This window comes from Phyllostomus hastatus, unplaced genomic scaffold, assembly GCF_019186645.2.
Source record: "Phyllostomus hastatus isolate PE091 unplaced genomic scaffold, TTU_PhHast_1.1 phas_scaffold_555, whole genome shotgun sequence".
NCBI lineage: Eukaryota > Metazoa > Chordata > Mammalia > Chiroptera > Phyllostomidae > Phyllostomus > Phyllostomus hastatus.
Window position 1 is genome coordinate 783964 of NW_025334036.1, and position 20006 is coordinate 803969.

The window sequence follows — 20006 nt, forward strand, 5'->3', positions numbered from 1 at the left end:
CACGTGGACACTGGCTACATCCCTTCTCATTACCGAGATTTCCTCTCTACCGGGAGGTAGTGGGTGGTGCCCAAACAGCCACACTGTCACACGGGCTCTCAGATTTAAATGATCTTAACATAACTTCTGAACAAAGAAGGAAGTTTTCAGAAGTCCAGCAATGTTACCTGATGAGGTCCTGCACTCGACTGTTAAAAGCATCACTTTGGGAGGGTTTGTTTTTCATTTCCTCTGTGGGTATTCTCGGTGCAGCTGGCTGGCTGCTTCCATCTGGTCGATTGGCAATCAGGCAGCCAAAAACCACAGCAATGACTCTGAGAAGTCCGGTTGTCAAGCCTTCAAAAACTTGCTTATTTGTATTTCTTCCCAAAACAGCATTATTTTCATCTGGAACATAAACCTACATGGAAATAAATACAGTCACTGTGTTTGAATGAAGCCACCACGAGGGGACAGGAACGCTGTGGAGACTTTCGGGAACCACGAGTGTTACAGTCCCAGAGGTGGCCACCGGACTGCCCGAGGGCCGAGGGCACCTCCTGCCGTCGCCCGCACTAGCGGGGTGACCTCGGGCGGGTGGCGGCCCAGCGTCCACGTTCTCACTTGTGAAACAGGGGTGACAACAGCCCCGCAGTCACAGGGTTCTTGTGAGGATTAAAAGAGCTAACAAACATAGAATGTTTAGCTCGTGCCTAGGCATATACTAAGTGCTCAATGAATGTTATTCGTTCAGTTGAATAAATTATATTAAGAATCTGTATGAGTTCAGAAAACAAATCGATTGGTAAACTGACAGCACTGTTCTTGTTAAAGAGAATTTAAAAAACATCAACTCTAAATTCCTGTACTAGGATGAAATTTGAATTTATTACAAAATGGCAAAATAGCTTTTCCTAATACCTTGGCTCATCTTCAGAACTGTGCGTGATTTGCAGGAGGTAACAAACTAGGTAACGGCAAGTTGGGACTAGGAGTCGGAGGCTGGGCTTGGGTTCTGCCTCTGCAGCTACGTTATCTCGGGCAAGTCCCTCCACCTTCCTGTGTCCGAGTTTCCTCCATGTGAAACGAAGGCAACCACAGTGTCTGATGAACCACCACATGTAAGTTCTTAGAACAACCTCTGGTAGACAGGCCACCCCACAGAAGCATCATTTGCTACCACAACTGCAATTCTTACCGGGGTTCCCACCACCACCAGGAGCAGAGGACCCGGTGCATGAGGGTCAGTGCTCAGACAGGGGGCCGTGCTCTGGCCTGTGACACTGACTCCTGCGTCTCAGGGAGAGAGCAGGCTCCTCCCAAAGGCCTTGCTGCCGAGAGAGGGTGCAAGGCAGGGGGGTCTGGACTTGGAACCAGACGAATCTGTACCCAGGTTTCCTCCAGCAGGTCACAGGACTTGAAGTAATAATTTCACATTCCCAAGCCTCAGCTGCTCCGTCTGCCTGCCCGCTGTAATTGCTATGAAGTTCAAGTACGATGATGAATGGGCTAACACTTGGTCAAGTATTACACTTTACACGCGCCCTTACCTCGTGCCAACCAGCCTCACTCTGACTCCTTACCTGCACCAGTTCTGTCACAAGGTGGAGGGACAAATGGTCGCCTGGATCTTTACAAACACAAGCAAATATTCTCTCCATTGTTCTCTTATTTTAGACTATTTCAAGGCAGTCACCTTTCTAAGAACAGCCTTGCTTAGGACTGTTGGCCACAAGTTGTGTCCAATAACCAGAGCCATTCCTAGGCCAATGTAATGACAGTGGAGTCTTCCTGCACTGTGTGCTCTGATGGACAAAAGCTCCCTTCGACACGCTATCGCAGCAACGGAAGTCATACGAGCTTCTTCAGGCTGTGACCAGCATAACCCAGCCTGTCCCAACCCAGAAGGTGGCACAGGGAGTGGGGAGTGAACGCAGGATCACGAGAGTCAGGACGAGCTGGTCTATGCTGCAGTGAAACATCCCTCAAAAAGTTTCCGTGGTTCCAAACAAAGCTTTCTTTTTCACTCAAGTGACACACCCATCTCAGGCTGGCTGGGTCTCTGCTCTGTGTCCTCCCTGGACTTACTCTGGAGCCCACGTGGCAAAGCCACCACCAGTTAGAGCAGCAATTTTCACCCCGTGTGCCACAGGAAATTTTACAACACGCAACACCCGACTCTTTAGTCAGGGGCGCGGACCTCTTTTCCCTCAGATTGTCAAATTAAAACACGACAACAGCCAACACAACAATAGCCATCCCATGTGAATGCCTGGTCTTGAACCATGAACACAGGTCCTATAACAGAGTCAGATGTTATTGGTCATGTCACGTAAGGTTTCATCTGATTGGTTAATTCTTGGTCCCAGAAATCCTTATATACAAATATAGGCAGCTGATTTTTTAGAGTCGCTTTGGAGCAAAAAGGGTAGGTGATTACTATGACTTTTTTTGTACATCTATCAAAATTATACCTATTGTTGTCAGATTGGCAAAAAAAAATATTTTTTGATGTGCTACAGGATTTTAGTAATTAGTTTGTGTGCTGGGAGATGGAAAAGGACTGAAATCCCTGGTTTAGAGCGACCATCCCCAACAGAAGGTGACTAAGATGACTGGCATGTCCACTCGACACGGTTCTATACGTAAGTGCTACTGAGCCCTTGAAATGTGCGACCCAGGGACTGAATTTTAATTTTAATTTCAACTTTAATCGTGGCTAGTGTACTGGACAACACAGGGCGCCGCAGGTCGCAGTGGCAGAGAAGACGACGACCCTTGGTCTCGTGTCAGCACTACCTGTGCTACCTGGAAGTGACGCACACCTCTGCTCACAGTTCACCTGCCCCAGCCAATCACAGAGGCCAACCCACCCGCAGGGGGGCCCGGCAGTGTCGCCCTGCGCTGTGCTGCTCCCCAGAGGGGCCGGCTCAGGACAGCTGGCCCCGGCACCCCTGACCGCACAGCGCTGTCTCCTCCTCGGTGACAATGTGAACGTTATTCACAGCTAAGCTGTTTAGTAAGGTATTATACATCCTTTCTTGTACAAATTTTTGTTTTCACTCAAGTAACTTTTCTCCTATTTGAATTTCCCATGTATGTCATTAGTTCATTGTCAGCTTTCCTGGTAAAGTGGAATTCCCTCTCAAGTTCAAACGCAGCAGGGACTGTTGATGCTCCCTCCTCCCAGCGGGGACACGGTCTTGCTCCAGTCCGGGCCGCGCACAAGCTCCCCTTGAGATGGCCCTTCACCCTCACCCTCAGCATTCCCTCCGCCCCCCACCCCGGGGTCCGAGTCCCGTACTCCTTGGATCCCACGTCATCCTTCCTGCCCATGTAATTCTCTCATTTTCTTGTGCAACCTATTCCAACAACCTCCTAGGAAAGGGTACGTGAGAACAAAGACCCTGAGAACTCGTGTGTCGGAAAGCACCTTCATGCCACCTTTACACCTGACTGGGTTGTGCTGGACCCAGAACTCCCGGCTGGCACGGACGTCCCTCCAGAGCCTGAAGGGCTGCCCCACCGCGTCCGCCCTCAGGACTGTGGCTGAGAAGTCCGACCGACGCCTCAGGTCCTGGTCGACGACCTGCTCGCCTGCTCCGTCCTCTCTGGGAACTGACAGGAGCTTTTTACCCCTGCCTTCCTGTGTCTTGGTTAGGTCTCTGTTCATTTCTTACGCAAAAACTCAGCGTTCTGTTCAACCTGAGAGTCGTGTGTTTCACTTCCAGGGAAATTTCCTTTGCTAACTTCCTCCCATTCATGTTCTCTGTTGGATATTGGTCCTGAACTAAAGGACCCTTTAATTTTCTTATACTGTTTTTCCTGCTTTTCATTTCTTTGTCCTTTGTCCTACTTCTAAGGTGATTTCCTTAACTTTATTTTCCAGTCCTTCTACCAAGTTGTGCATTCAATTATATTCTTAATTTTCAGGACTTTTTTTTTTGGCTCTGTGTATGTTTTGTTCTTATAAAATCTTGGTTTTACTTCATGAATATAATCATTGCTCACCACTTAAATGATCCTTTTTAAAGACTTTCTTTCATTCCCTGCATGGTCTCTGTTTCTTCTGAGTTCTGTTTCTCAGGCTGTAGGCTTTTTTCAAACGTGTGGTAATCTGGGGATTTCTGTTCCCAGTTACGGCCGAGGCACAGACAGATCGATGGTGTATCGTGATCCTGACCAGATCGCAAGCTGGATACAAATGCTGTGTGAGGGGCTCAGATCTGCATGACTGAGCAGAGACCCAGCTTTTCCACTGGGCAGTCCCAACTCCCAGTATTTATACGTCTGTTCTCCCGAAATGTGGTCACAGGTCAAACATTGCCTTTCTGATGTCCCTTCCATCGGAAAAAAAAGGATTCCATAAGAGCTTTATTCTTGGCAAAGGGTAAGAAAACATTATATTTAAGGGTTTCTGGGATAATCCCGGGTGAAATATACCCATCTCATTATTCAGAAACTGTAAATGTGGTTTGAGGACCAAATGTCACTTCTTCATCAGCCCCAAGAAAATCAGCTCAATGCAAAGCCAGTCAGATACATTTTTACACTGTTCTCATTTCTGTCCATGGCTGACTTCTGATTTACTGTTTCACTGTGGCTTTCTGCTTAATTTTAGAAACACCATTTTGGCTGTTTCTCGTAAAGTAAACCCAAATTGAAAAAACTTCTCCGACAACCTGGCAGTTACACAAAGGACCCCGGGCGCTCAGGAGCCAGGCCAGATCGTCGGGTGAGTCCCGGGCCCTGGCCCTGCTCGAGGCCCTCACAGGGCGGAACCCGCTTTTCCTTTCTCACCACGATTTCCGATTTCCAACAGTCTGCATCAGCTTCACATTCAGTTCAATCATATTATCACCTTTTTCCATAGAATTTTTTTTTCTAATTTCCCCATTTTGTATTGATCCTTTCACTGCTGAGAATGCAGCTTTCTGTTGCTTACTTCATCTGGGAAAGAATTTCAAAATTGCCTGAATTAGGGCAAGGTGGGGGCTTGTCTTCACTGAGACAAAAAAAAGTTCTTTTTAGTCTTCGAAAACAAGATTTGATAAAAAAAAAAAAGAGCCGTAAGGAAAAGCTGTCTGTACTGTGAAGGACACTCTGCTCAGAGAGGGGCTCTGGACCTGCCCTTTGTGTGGCTGGATATCACTGGGACCCGTCAGCGGGCCGCTCCTCTGGGACGCCGTGCGGGTGAGATGCACACCTCGAGCTCCGGCATGTGCTCGCAGGGCAGCAACACCTGAGTTTGAACTTCCTTCCAGCACCGCTGCCGGGCCAAGGGTATGCTGGAAGAGCCTGCCCTTTGGTTAAGGTGTGCAAGCAACACCCTGCCCCACCCCCCCAGCCCGCTGCCCTGGTTTACTGCTGCACACCTGGCTTACCTGTGCCTGGAGCACATTCCCTCCGGGGTGGGTGGTCTGTGGAGGGCAGGGGAGGGTGACCTTCCCAGCAGGCAGCGGTCCTGTAAACTACCCCTGCTGGCACCGACAGGCCGGCCTGGGAAGAAAGGAGCTATGGAGCTTTGGATCTTCTGAACCTGCTGCTCCTAAGGCAGAAATTTAAAACCACCATCTCTCTTCTACGGACTAAAGGTATTTCCTTTAGTATATTTCCTTAGAATACACTGGTCTGGTCATTGTCTTTCTTTTAATGTACCAGGAAATTACAGTTTGAGTTCATATGCCTATTCTTGGCACAAAATTTTCCGCTCCTCTCAAAAGATATCTGACCTTCTTAAAATCTACAAATATTTCATTAATTTTAGATTAGAATCTTAGAATCAAGTTTTTTCACCTTCTACGTGAGGAAACCACAGTCCAGAGGAGAATGAAGTCACTGGGGCTGGAATAAGCTAAATCCACGCCAAGGAGGAATGCCGTACTTCTGGGACCAAGTCCCTGAGGCACAGTGTTTTTAGCAAAACTAAAGTTGCCATCATTTTTAAAAGACAAGCTCATACTCTTTTTTACCCACTACCTCCTACCACCAAACTGATTTCAAAAACTGTCTACGATTCTTTTTTCAATGCAGAAAGGTGCTTTTATTAGTGGTGTAAATCCACCCTCTGTAACATGAATCCATGAGAGAGAAAATCAACTTGGTAATCAGTGGTAATTCTACCCGAGCACGCTGTCATATTGTGAAGTTGCTCTTGCCTTTTGTGGTGTGCTCAGGAAGCACACCATGTGAGTTCAGCTCACTGAGAACCAACAGGACAGCGTGGGAGGGCGGGGACAGGGGGCAGGCGCCGGCACAGACACCGGTTCCCCCACTGTCATCACCATCTTGTGTCCTTTAGCCCGACCGCTGTGAGACACGCAAGCCTGCTCGCCACCACCCTTCCAAGACACCTGCACTCACGCTGCACCGGACGCAAAGCCAGAACTCACGGCGGGTATTTACGAGGACGATTTACTTGGCTTCGGGTATAAAAAGAAATTACATAGGAATGGCTAACAGGTTTTCAACGTTATCCTTATTAAATTTCCACAGACAATACTGAAGAGGACATTCCTTTTTATCCTAAATGTCATTACCCTTTTCAATATACTTAGTGAGCCTTCCAGTCTGTTTATATATTCCATGCAGCCAAAATCCTAAGCAACATAATTTCAGTAACTTCGCAGTGCATGCCTCAGTAGTCATAGCGCTCTCCAGTTTGCTGGATCCCATCCTCCTCCTGTTGGTGCGCACCCCTGCACGGTAAGAACCGCAAACCTGGCAGTGCCAGTGAGGCCCTTCTGGCCGTCTCACCTCTCTCCACGCACCCCTGCACCGCCCGCCTCTCCTGCGAACACTCTTCTTCCAAGTGTGCTCATGACCTCCTCCCAGCTTCCTGCAGGTCTCCGCAGAAATGCCACCTTATCTGTAAGCTTTTCCAGACTACCTTTCTTCTAAAAAATTGTCAAGCTGTCAGAAAAGCCGAGGAATAATATACAATGAGCTGCCACTCTTTATCCAGATTCATCAATGGATATGATCTTGCCACATTGGCAAAAACACACTTAAAAATAAATTTTATTGTAAACTGCACCTAGCTTAAGCGTCTGCTTTAATAAATTCTGACGAATGCGTGTACCTGTGTGTGGACCACGCTAATGAAGAACCAGAACGTTTCCACGGTCCCCAGAGGCTCCCTGTGCTCCTTCCAAGTCCATGTTCCCGGCCCCCGGGGTCTGGGGGACCGCCCATGTGCTCTGTGTCACTGCACAGTGTTCTGCATTTTCTAGACTCACACAAGGGGTAGACTTTTGAATATGGCTTCTCATCCCCACGAATTCTGAGTAACTCATTCGTGCTGTCAGGTGTATCCGTATACTGTCCCTTTTTGTTGCTAAATATGACTCCACTGTATGGGTCATATCATTTTATCATTTCACCTGCTGGTGGACTTGTGGAATTTAGTTATTTATGAATAACGCTTCTAAGGTTCTAACGCTTCTACGGTTGTTTCTGTGCAGTTTGTGTGTGTGTGTGGGGGGGAATGTTTTCATCCTTCTTGGGTAAACAGCTATGAGTGAGGCTGCTGGGACGCAGGGCAAGCATATGTTTATAAGAAACTGCCAAACTTAAAACACACTTTTAAAACATGGGCATTTCATAGTTTGTCAAACCACATTGTCAAGATTTGAGAGGAAGCAAGTTACCTCTCAAGGAACAAGCACACCCTGCAGTGTGGTCTTCACGGAGAGCCGCCTGCCTCGGCCAGCTGCGTCCAGGAGACTGAACATGGCTGCCCCCCCTCCCCCCCCCGCAACAGGCGGCTTCCGCGGGTGAGAGGGGGGGACTCGGCGAGCGCAGAGGCCAGCCACGCATTCCTCCCCTCTCGTAAAACCCCGGGAGGACTCGGCAGCCTGCACGGCCCTTTCACGTCTGGTGTGACGTTCGTTTGTTTACTGGAAAGCCAGGGGCCCCTGTGAAGCGTGCAGTGAAGACGCTGCGTGGACACTTCGGGGGGCAGGCAGACCGGGCGTTGTTGCTGCCGCGGGGGGCTGGGCAGGCCTGCGTGGGGCTCCTCTGTACCGTCTCCTCCCCGGGCCACCCCCCCCCCCCCCGTCTCTGCCTCCCTTTCCTCCCAGACCCCCCCTCCACATCCCTTGCTCTCTGACCTGCGCGAGCACGTGTGTGGGTGGCAGTGGCACCCCGCTAGGCTTCTCCATCTCGGGCCTCTCTTCACAGCCTCCCCGCTGTGCCCGACAAAAAGGGAGAGAACTGCTCCTTTGATGGCTGACAATAACCTCCGTGCCCATTGCCCCCGGTTTTCTGCCCGCAGTTGCAACGTTCTGCCACGGGGCACCGGGGAGACGGCAGGGTCCCGTGGGCGCCACGGCGGCACACTTCCCTGAGCCTCCGGGTTGCGTGACTGCCCACCGGGTTCAAAGCAGCACGGCACACACACCGCATAGCTGTCATCACCTTTCAGGAATTCTCATAACGTGAGTCACAGAGTTGTTTTAGAAAACTCCCCCGTAGGTACTTTAAAGGTGTTGCAATTATATAGCCTACAGTAAAAGCTTCGCTTTTCTTTCCATAAGAACAACTTTCCAATAAGGACATGTTTTTACGTTGAAAGCGGCATTTAAGCTCTCAGAAATGAGACCTGGTATTGAAATTACCAAGTGTTTCAGCTACTGAGGTCCACACAGGTAGCTGACTGAACCACGGAACTCGAACAGGCCATTCTAGGCTTCTAGAACTTTGGATGACATTCCCTCTGATCACTTCATAAGCTGGTGTGTGCCAGGTTTTTCCTCATTTTGTAATCGATACTTTTTTAGAGATGTACTTTGTATATATGATTTTCAGAAACACTCCTCTCATTTCTTAGGTTGCCTTTTCATTTGCTGTACAGGAACCCTTTCATGTGATGCAGCCCCACGTGTTTGGATTGTTTACTTGTTTGTTTTGTTTTTGTTACTTCTGCTTTTGGTGTCATACCCAAAAAAGAAAAAAAAAAGACAATTGCAAGGACCAAGGGCAAAGAGCTTTTTCCTTATGTTTTCTTCTAGGATGTAAGTATTTAATCCATTTTGATCTAATATTTGGGAATGGTGTAAGATAAGGGTCCAATTTCATTCTTTTGCATGTGGCCGTCCAGTTTTCCCAAAAGCTTTTACCGAAGATGCTACCCTTTCCCTTTTGTGTATTCTTGATGCCTTCATCCAGTATTAGTGGCCCACGCCCGGGCTTATTTCTGGATTCTCTACTCTGTTCTGTTGGTCTGTGTGTCTGTGTGCCTGCTAGTTCAACTCTTACATCAATTATTTCCTTCTGTCTGCTAACTCTGGGCTTCGTTAGTTCTCCCTTTTCTAGTTCCTTGAGGTGCAAAGCTAGGCAGTGTATTTGAGACCTTTCTTCCTTTTTATTGCAGGTATTTCTTGCTATAAACTTGCCCCCCAGCACTGCTTTAGCAGCATCCTGTAAGTTTTGGCATGTTATATTTTCATGTCTCAAGATATTTAACTTCTCTTTTTGTTTCTTTTTTTGGCCCATTGGTTTCTCATGAGTGTATTGTTTGATTTCCACATATTTGTGAAAATTTCCCAGATTTCCTTCTGCCATTAATTTCTATTTTTATTCCACTGTGGTCAGAAATATACTTGGCATGTTATCAGTCTTCTTAAATCTACTGACTTACTTTGTGACCTAACATGTGGTCTATCCTGGAGAATGTTCCCTGTGTACTGGAGAGAAATGTGTCATCTGGTACTGCGGGGTGGAATATTTTGGTAGATGGTGGTGTTCAAACCCTCCGTTTCCGTACTGATTTTCTCTCTGGATGTTTATCCATCATCGGAACGGGGCACCGAAATCCCCTACGATTACTGTGCCGTCGTCGCCGTCTCCTTCCGGGTTCCCAATGTCGGCTTCTTATATTTGGGTGCTCCAATGGGCGCATATGTGTCTACAACAGTTTTGCCTCCCTGGAGAATTTTCCTATAATACCCTCCTTTATGTCTTCTGAAGAGCTGTGGCCGTCAGGTCCATTTTCTGATGTCACTATGGCCACCCCTGCTGCTCTGGGTGCCATGTGCACAGATACCTGTTTCAAGTCTTTCTCTGTCAGCTCCTGTGTCCCCAGTGTGAAGTGAGTCTCTCACAGAAGGAAGTACACAGATGGACCTTGTTTTGGGATCCACGTGGCCAGTGTGCCTCCTTCTGTTGGGGCGTTCAACCCACTTGCATCTGAAGTGATCACTGGCAGAGGGTCCCTGCTGCCATCCTGGTGTTTTGTCTCGCACCCGTGCCTGCAGTCTTCTTCCGTGCTACTGGTTTTTCGTAGTAACGTGTTTCGACTTTCTCTCACTTTCTTTTGTGTATGTTTTTAAAAAATTTATTTACTTTTATAGAGAGGAGAAGAGAAGGAGAAAGGGAGAGAATTGCCGGTGTGAGAGAAACACTGATTAGTTGCCTCTCACACGCACTCGACCGCGGACCGAACCTACAACCCAAGCATGTGCCCTGACCGGGTGTTGAACCGGCGACCCTTCGCTTTCAGACATGATGCCCAACCAACAGAGCCGCACCGCTCAGGGCCTTTTGTGTGTATACTTTGTAGGTATTTTCTTCACGGTTACCACTGGGCTTACATAAAACATTTTAACACACTGCACGCAGGAAACGTATTTATACATTTTACGTTGACTGGTAGCAGAGTGCGTGATAAAAACTACCTGCAAACAACGTGTTAAGTTATAATCATCTACATTAAGCTGACAACAGCTTAACTTTAAGCACAAATACTCCACACCTTTACTTCTCTTCCCAGCATTTTATGTGGTTGTCACGAAATACATACTTTTTTAAAAAGATTTTATTTATTTATTTTTAGGGAGGGAGAGAGAGAGAGAGAGAGAGAGAGAGAGAGAGAGAGAGAGAGAGAGAAACATCAATGTGCGGTTGCTGGGGATTATGGCCTGCAACCCAGGAATGTACCCTGGCTGGGAATTGAACCTGGGACACTTTGGTTCCCAGCCTGCACTCAATCCACTGAGCTATGCCAGCCAGGGCTTCAAAATACGTATTTTTATATTATGTAACTACATGAACATATTGCTATAGTTATTGCTATACCTTTGTCCTTAATTTCTCCAGAATTAACAGTGATGCCCAACCCTATTACAGTATTGCAGCTGTATTTGTCTCTGTGTGTACCTTTACTGGCAAGCTTTGTGGGTTTTTTTTTTTCAATTCCTGTTTGGTGTCTTTTCGTTCCTGCTCGAAGGCTCCCTTTAGCACGTCCTGTAAGGCAGGTCTCCCGGGAATGAATTTCTCAGCTTTCGCTCATCTTGGACAGTTTCCATTTCTTACTCATTTCAGAAGGACAGTTCTGCTGGACGTGGAGTCCTTGGAATCATTTTCTTTCAGCACCTTGAACCCATCATCGCACGCCCTCTGGCCTGCAGGGTCTTGGGGGGAAACCCACTGACTTTCACGGAGACTCCGTGTGTGGGACGAGTTGCTCTCACCCTGCTGCTTTCCAAGTTCCCTCTGAGGCCCGACAAGCTGGTCACAGTGTGTCTCTGGGTGGATTTCTTTGCGTTCATCTTAGCTGGTGCCTGCTGGATTTCTTGAACCTAGATATCTGTTTCCTTCCCCAGACTGGAAATTTTAGCCTATTACTTCTTTAAAAAACCTCTCTGTTCTATTCTCTCTCCTCCTTTTGGGACCACCTGTGTGCATATATCAGTCTGTTTGAGGGTACTGCGAAAGCCCCATTGGCTTTCTTCACTTTTTCATTTTTTTTTCCTTTTTGTTCCTGTGACCAGATAATTTCAAATGACCTGTCTTTGATTCTTCTGCATGATAAAGTCTCCTCTTGAACATATCCAGCTAATTTTTCAGTTTCATTATTATATTCTTCAGCCCTAAAACTTCTATTTGATTCTTTTTGAAAGTAGGAAATTAACACAGAGCCAATAAAATTCATTACTCTGTAGACCTTATCTGAACTTCCCAATGTGCCCACTGAGGTTCTGTTTCTGGTTCAGGACCCACCACATTCAACGGTCAGACCTCCTCAGTCCCCTCCGACCCGACAGCTCCTCAGTCTTTCCTCGTCTTGCACAGCACCGACACTTTTGAAAGGCATCAGTCAGTTACCGTGCAGAATGCCCGAGTCTGGGGTCGGAGACCAACGTTTGACTCCTGGCTCTGTGACTTACTAGCTAGGGAGCCTTCGGCGAGCCGACCCCTCTGGGACTCCAGCTTCCTCATCTGTGAGAAGGGATATAACGCTGACTGTATGTTTTAAAAATTAAATAAGGCAATATATACTAAAATGCCCGGAACATAAGGTCTATAACAAATGCTAAGTTTTTTCCCTTGTCCCTGCCTTTCAACTACTTCTGATTGAATTTTGTGCTACAATGGCTTGCCCGTATTTTAGTGCCTTCTTTTAGAGACACGAACATGGACGACTGAGCCTGAAATGACGTCACCGCCACGAACGGCCCTGGCCGTGCTGCGTGACAGTCTGCGCCTCCCTGTCGGATGCCCGCCTGGAAGGGCCACATCACCCCTTTCTGATCCTCGGCCCCCGACACGTGGGGACCCGGCTGTCCAGGCGTTTGTCCGTCACCGGTGCACCGAGTCTGCAGGCCCTGTGCCGGGACCTCAGAGGCCGTGACGGCTAACGGGGGATGGACAAGGACACGGTTAACTACAGCTTGCTGCGAGCAGGTCTGTGGAAGACATACTTGGGGAAGCAGTCCGGCTGGGGAGGGTGCTGCCGTGTCTCAGGGAAGGTCTGCAGACCGTGCAGAAACTAACCAGACGGGGGAGGACGGAGAACAAAAGGCACACGGCTTCGCAAGAACCGTCAGAACTATGTGTTGAGCAAAAGGAAACCGGCTCTGGAAAAAAAAAACAACCTCGCACGTTGTACACTTACAGCCTGAGAGTGATTTTGTGCCAATACCTCGGGGACTCAGAAACTTCACCCGGAAATTTCTGGCCTCGGGGCCATGCTCTGGAGACTGCAGCCGCCAGGCTGAGCCCATAGGATATTGCGCTGAGCTTACCCGTCTCGACACCTGTGAACTGAAATAAAACTTAAGGGTAAAACTGGCCGCTTGTTCCCATTTCTGAAGTACAACTGAGGAGGAGTTTCTTGCCCTGAAAAAAAGCCAGTGGCCATCACAAATTCCTTTTACCTGGTGGCCCTTTTACCTGAGCAGGGGCGGGCCCCCCCAGCTCTCTCCCCTCGCACGGCGCTCCTGCACGTGGGCTCCCAGGTCTGAGCTCAACCGACGCCGAGGCCCTGAGCTGACCACGGAAACTTACAGTCTTGGCCAGTGTCCCAAGTGCGTTGTCACTGAATACCGAAACTCAGGAGAATCCAATAGGACACTTTCAAAGCAAGAGGTTTCTCCCGCCGGTCCCTGTTCTACTCTCCTGGCCATCTCCAGTTTTTTTTTTTCCATCTGGAGAGCAAATAAGCTGAATTCTTTTCGTTTCCTCCACAGAGAATATTTCTCAAACCTTAACTGCTTCTAACTCAAAGCAGCAATATTACCTACCGTCAACTGGTGCATCAGGAGGTCCATTAAGAAGGTAATCTTGTTACTGAACAGAACGTCGGTGCAGTTCTCGGAGCAGTTGCTGCAGGTGAGGTTGTAAACGTTGACTGCGCTGCAGAGGGACCTAGCGGGGAAGAAAACACATTTGTAACACCTCAGCGGCGCTTCTCTCAACACTTAAAATACGGGGAATAAACGGTGCAAAGAAACAGGCACGTAACAGAGTCTGCTCTGCCCAGCCAAGCCAAACCTGAGGGGCAAGGCCTGTCACCAGACGTGAAGGGTTGCGAGTTTTATCCAAAGCCCCATGTTCCTTAGTGCCTAACACTTGCCTCTTACTAATTCCTTAGTTGGCGGCAGCAGACAACGGAACACTGTCTTAATAATCTAAGATGATAATACCCAGGAACTTCGGGATCTAAAAGTCTTTGAATAATGCCCAGAAAGAGCATCTGCCAAAGCTCCGGATGCCAGAGCTCCTGGCCCGGATACAGTGGGCGACGGGGGAGGGAGCCCCCAGGAGGAGGAGCTCTTTCCCTGGGAGACGGGAACTGCGGAGATCCGGGGCTGAGCCCCACAGCGGCTGGAAGGCTGCGTGGACACGGACCCCAGTGTGCCCTGTGGAGGAAGGCCCGCAGAGGGCAACAGCCTGAGTTCAAGTTGATCCAAGGAATGTTCTTTTAAGAATTAAGAAAATACATGTGCCACCGTTCTGAAACACGCTTGGAACCACAAACCCGAGGGACAGTGCTCTTTCCGGGTGCCCTCGACACCACGGTGAGGAGCCGCGCTGCCGAGAGGCACGTCTGGCCACACCCGCTTGCTGCTCAGTCCTGTGTGACGAGGCTCTGATGTCGGTCCTTTGCAGCCGGTCCCCTGGGACAGTAATTCTTCAAGTTGAGCCATGGACCCACATCATCAATCTCACTTGGGGACTTTTTAGAAAAACAAATTCCCGGGCTCTAACCCAGACCTACTGAACAGAAAGAAACTCTGGGGCGGCGGCGTCTAGCAATGCGTGTTATGACGCACTCTGCGGCTGACTGTGATGCGCCTTCGAGTCCAGAACTGTGCTCTCGAACGATCGGGGCCCTCCCGTCTGACCGAGCACTGCTCCTCCCCAGGAGACGCCAGCCGGTGGCGGGGCGTTGAGAGAGGGCTCTCTCGGTCTGCATGCTTCAAGAGCAGGGCCGATGTGGAGGTGCGGGAGCTGAGAGGCACAGGTCTGAGAGACACCACGTGAATATTCCCTCACTCAGCGAACATCTGAGTGCCGGGTTTTCCGGGCCGGGGCCCGGGGCGAGGCGCACGGGGCAGGCAGGCCTCTGACACTCCGGGCGGGGGGAGAAATGGGGAAGCCAGGAGAATTTTATTAGGGAATTCTTACTCTCTGAAAATTTTTATTGGAGGTTTTCATCTTTTTCTTAATGCTGTATAAAATTCTCTCATTATCAACATAACAGAGGGTTAATATAGGTCCTTAATATTTTTTGTCATTTACCTAATGCCTTTCATTTTGCTTACATTATTTTTAAGGTATTTTTTTATGTATGGAAGCTACACAAGTTTATGTAGTCTAACAATTGTTTTCTTTGGAATTGTATGTTTTCCCCTCCTCCTTTTATCCTTCATTATGAGATGAGCTAACTATACATTTACACCCAGCCCTTTGTATTTGTTTTTTCTTGAATTAGATCACTGGGTGCAGTGATTTTATGGTTTTTATAATTAACTATCAAATCATTCAGATTTTCATGTGAGGCAGAAGCCTAAATTTATTCCCCACCTCAAAGGTGGATTATTACAGAATAATCCACCTTTTCTACTGGTTTGAAAAGCTGCCTTCATCGTACAGGAGGTACTCCCTGGTTTCCGAATCTAAGTGGTCCTTTTGTCAGGCACTGTGCCAGCATCACACTGTTTATGTGCTGTGGCTTTAGTGTAGAATTGATATGTAAAATTGTAGGTCTCTGAAGGCTTCAGACATAAGGGTACTACATCAGAATGACATGGGGAACCTTACACGTTTATAATTGTATCTTATTTTCCCTTTAGTTTTGACCTATACCCTTATGGCCTTGATTTTTAATTTCTGTTTCTCTGTTTCATTCAGTACAATCCCTGCAACATGTCTACCACCTTTTGTGGAATGTCACGAGACATACACACCGCCCTGGCTGGTGTGGCTCCACGGACCGAGTGCCGGCCTGCAAACCAAGGGGTCGCTGGTTTGATTCCCAGTCTAGGGCACATACCTGGGTTGCAGGGCCCCCCAGTGGGGGGCACACTCGAGGCAACCACACACTGGTGTTTCTCTCTCCCTTCCCCTCTCTAAAAATAAATAAATACAACTTAAAAAAAAAAGAACATACACATAAAAAGTGCGTCTCTGCGATCTCATGCTCACCAACTCTGCCAGGAAACTTCCGCAAAGAAACTACTTTCTGATGAGAAGAGAACAAGGGGGCAGGAGGCAAAAAACTCGGGGTCAGCGAAACTCCTTCACTCAGCAAAACCTGCCTGAAAGGCAAGCTCTGTTTGAAGAGCACCTGTCTCCGAAAGAGCCCTTCTTTGAACCCAGCCTGGGTGGTCTGCCCAAGCAGCCCTCCCTGTAACCTAAGACTCAAATGACTGGAAGCACTTTTTACAACATCAAACACAAAGCCCAGAGTTTAAAATTATCTTCTCAGAAGACAGTAAAATCGCACTGTCCACTCCGTCAGAACTACACTGAGACTGGGCTGCGATAAAGGCTTTCTGCCCCAAGGAATCGTGACGGCATGGCTGAGTCTTAGGTCACTCGGTCTTCTCACCAAACACGTTTCCTCTGAAAAACGGAGGCCAGAAAAGACACCGTAAAACTGGGTATTTTGGTAACAAGACCAGGAACTTATTCACATACAAAATGACCGTAACAGAATGCAAGTGTGGCACATACGCCTCAGCCGGGGAGGCCAGCACCTGAGACGTTATAAAGAAGTTCGGCAGAAGAGCCCCAGGTAGCTGCATCCTCGGAGGGTCTGACACTCCAGCTTGGTGAGTGCGCAGTGCACGCCCCAGTGCAGTCTGCAGTCCCTGAGACTCACCAGGAAACACGTCCGCCCCAAACCCTCCGTCTCACACTGGGGTCAAGAGAGCTGGCACTTTAAAGCAACTGCCTTGGGCATTAAACACCAGGGCCCCAACATAGTATAACTGACCAAGTTGCTTTAGTTTACATTAAGCACTTAATAAATGGTATACAGTTTATTTGCACTATCATTCTGAAATTATGCTTTGTCTTTGTAAAGCTCCAAACTAACTTCTTTAGATATTACCTAACAGGTTTTTTATGACATTCAGAGCTGTTAACTGCAGTGAGAATTCTGAGGCCCGAACTGGACCCAGCGAGGGAGGGGCCCCCACAGGGAGGGGCCTGTGGCGCAGGGCTGCCCTGCAGGGGCCGCTGAAAGCCAAGACTCGTGTGAAACCACTGAAAACGCTCCTCTGTTATTACACAACTGCCCGCAGTGACTTCCAGGCAAAGTCCCCGGCTGAGGCATCCTTTGTGGAGCCCTCGGCGTGAAGCAGACAGAGCTGGCTGTGCACAGGGCTGTCTGGGGGGGCAGAACACAGAAGAATGGGACGCTGTGGAACACACTAACGCATTAATTCACCCGATTTTCTGCTATTCGACTTCTTAGGCACTCATGAGGCTAAACAGACGTAGGAAATCCACCCCTTCCTTACCTAAAAATAAAATATCTTATGAATTCATGTTATTTCAGATTCAAAATCAGGAAGGAGTACGGAATTTCTTTTCTTTCAACTTTATAGCTCTCTCTCTCTCTTTTCTTTGATACCAAGCACACAGGTCCTTAAGGGCATCGAGAGTGACAGAGGTCATTCCAAAAGTACTCATGTGCTTTAAGCTACACTACAACACACAACGGTTTCTGAATAACAAAATCACCACCAAGTACAACGACTGAAAACTGCTAAAAATATTTGGCCACACCCACCCCCACTCCTCACCCCCCGTGAGGCCATCCGTGTGAGCCACGCCGTCTCAACGTGCAGTCGCGTGACCCCCGAGCCCCACTCTCGGTCTCCAGAGTCGGTGCTGTGAGCACTGAGTGGTCAGTGCTCACCCCCAGCCCCTCCCTACGCTGACGCACCCGCGGTCACCGGCCTGACTGAAGCCTGTCCTGTACGCGACCCCTCGGGAACGTCTGGTGGCAGCCATCCTCCCTGAGTCCTTGCGTGTCGGTGACTAGGCGCCTATTATAAAGGAGGGTCACTTTTGCGGGATTGAACCATCGGCTCCCCAAACTCCCCCGGCGGGGGGCACCCTTTCTGGTCATCTCCTCTCCAACGCTGGTCAGTCACAAACCTGCTTTCTGTTAAAACAAGACTTTTTCAGTCTCTCCTTTCTTAGAGTGGCTTCTTTCACTTAGCACAGTGCCGTCTGAGGTCCATCCTTTTCATGACTGGTTATGTTATGTTACGTTACATTGTATTTCCCATCACATCACACCACTCCCTGTCACGGCGTGGGTCCTTTCTGTGCCTGGGGCCTGCTGTCCGTCCACCAGCGGAAGAGTGCGAGGGCAGTCTCCGGGCTGGGGCACGCGAGAACCAAGCCGCTGTAAGCCAGCACTTCTGGGTTCTGGAGAGAACACAGCTTTTCACTTCTCTGCGGCGACTGTACAGGACGGGGACTGCGGAGCCGCACAGGAAGTGTGTGCATGACATCGTGAGGCATGCACAGGCCTTCCCCCCACAAGGCTGCACCGTTCCGCACCCCCCCTCCCCCGTGGGGTGACAGAGCTCCGCCTGCCCTGGAGGCTCTCAGGACCTGGCAGCTTCGGTGCGGCACTGTGAGCGGTTTTAACAGGTATGATGAAGCACCTTACTGCAGTTTTAACTTCTATTTCCTAGCGATGCTGAGATCTCTTCATACGCTTATTCGCCCTCTGCATCTTCGCTGCTGAAGCATCTGTTCAGGTCTTTTGCACATTCATTAACTCTTACTCTGTGATGTAACCAGGGCGCCTGAACAGCTCCTGGCCCAGGAAGTGGAAAATACCCACTGACGGGCAGAATGAGTGGATATAACCGTCTCCTCCTCACCTAAAACAGGTAAAGAAGTGACAGTGCCCAGCTTAGAAAATATGTGGAAAATTTATGACTTTAAATTTTAAAACAAGTTAAATCAGCTCTCATTTGCAAACGGAAAGGACAGTATTAGACCTCTTGGCTCGTCTCCACAGAAAGGAGAAAGGCTCCAGTGTGTATCACTGAACCCACGACTGTAGTCGAGTCACAGCACCGCACGGGGGGCTCACGGAAACACAGCGTCACCTGGTCAGGTTCACGAATGTGCTTACTGCCACAGGGGAGAGAGGTTTCCAGTGGACTCTCATTTTCATAGTGGTCAGTGGGTCTGCTGCACCACACAGACTTTAGATGTGTAATACTGATCAGAAAAGAAATGTGAATAAAAGCAGAGAAAAATAGTATTTGCAAGAAGTTCACACATGGAACTTCTTTCACACTTATTTTCTTCCTAAAATTAGAAGACGTTCAAGAAGTACAATTAGATAAACAACTCCTGATCAACAAGAAACTGTCTTCTCGGCGAGAAACCTGTGGACGGAAGCATGACGCAGGGGACTGAACGAGGGAAAGATTGTTTAGTTTTGACCTCTCTGTGACCGCCGCGGTGGACTTGTGACGGAACGTGGCTCTGGCAGTGGGCAGCGAGGCACCGGGGTCAGTGCTCGCTCCGTGTGATGAGGGCACGTTCTCCCGCTGGCGCTGGGACGGCTGGGATGGCCACACGGACTGGCCTGCGGGCCCCCGGATGCAGGGACGCTGCCTGACCGCCCCTGCACCACGGGGGTGTCCGTGACGCCCCCCCTGCACGCCAGACGGCGTCACACTCAGCCCGACAGTCCCAGGTGGTGGTCACACTGCACATCACATTCCATCCTGCAACACTCCAATAACACCCAGACAGATATTTAAATTAAAGTATTTCCCTCGTTATAAGGACCCCTCGGAGAAATCTTCAACCTGGTGAATTATTGCAAGGTTTTTTGTTTAATTGGTGAATCTGCTGCAATGCAGAGCAGGCAACTGAATTATTCCACAGAGACACATCCTACTTTCAGATGGGAAATCATATATATGTTAAGTACCAACCTAATCAGACTTTCAGCATTTCCCAAAATTAGCCTCCTACTAAGAAGATGCTACATTTCAAAGATTACAATGCATTTTAGAATGTGGGGGAGCACGAAATGAAAACATTAGTTTTAGACTCCAGTGCCACACGCCATTCTGTCTGACGAGAAGACAGCTGGGGACGGCACGTGTTTAGATCTGGTCTCACGGAGAATCTGGGGGTGAGGGTTTGGGTTCACCACGGAACGCGCTGGCCGCGGACCAGACGCAGGTGGCCCGCCGTGTGCGGCAGCAGATTAAAGCCGACACGGCTAGTTTCTCTACCGTGATCTTATT

General features: G+C 48.8%; 1 protein-coding gene across 3 annotated transcripts in view; it reads right to left on the reverse strand.

Moving 5' to 3' along the window:
* Positions 1-20006, reverse strand: part of SCAPER (S-phase cyclin A associated protein in the ER) — a 143368-nt gene that overhangs the window by 38941 nt on the left and 84421 nt on the right. For all 3 annotated transcript variants that reach the window (XM_045824868.1, XM_045824867.1, XM_045824870.1), the window contains exons 25-26: positions 13503-13626; positions 168-400 (exon numbers count right to left, since the gene is read on the reverse strand). In XM_045824868.1, the coding sequence (XP_045680824.1) occupies positions 168-400; positions 13503-13626 (357 nt within the window). The remainder of the gene's footprint in view (positions 1-167; positions 401-13502; positions 13627-20006) is intronic.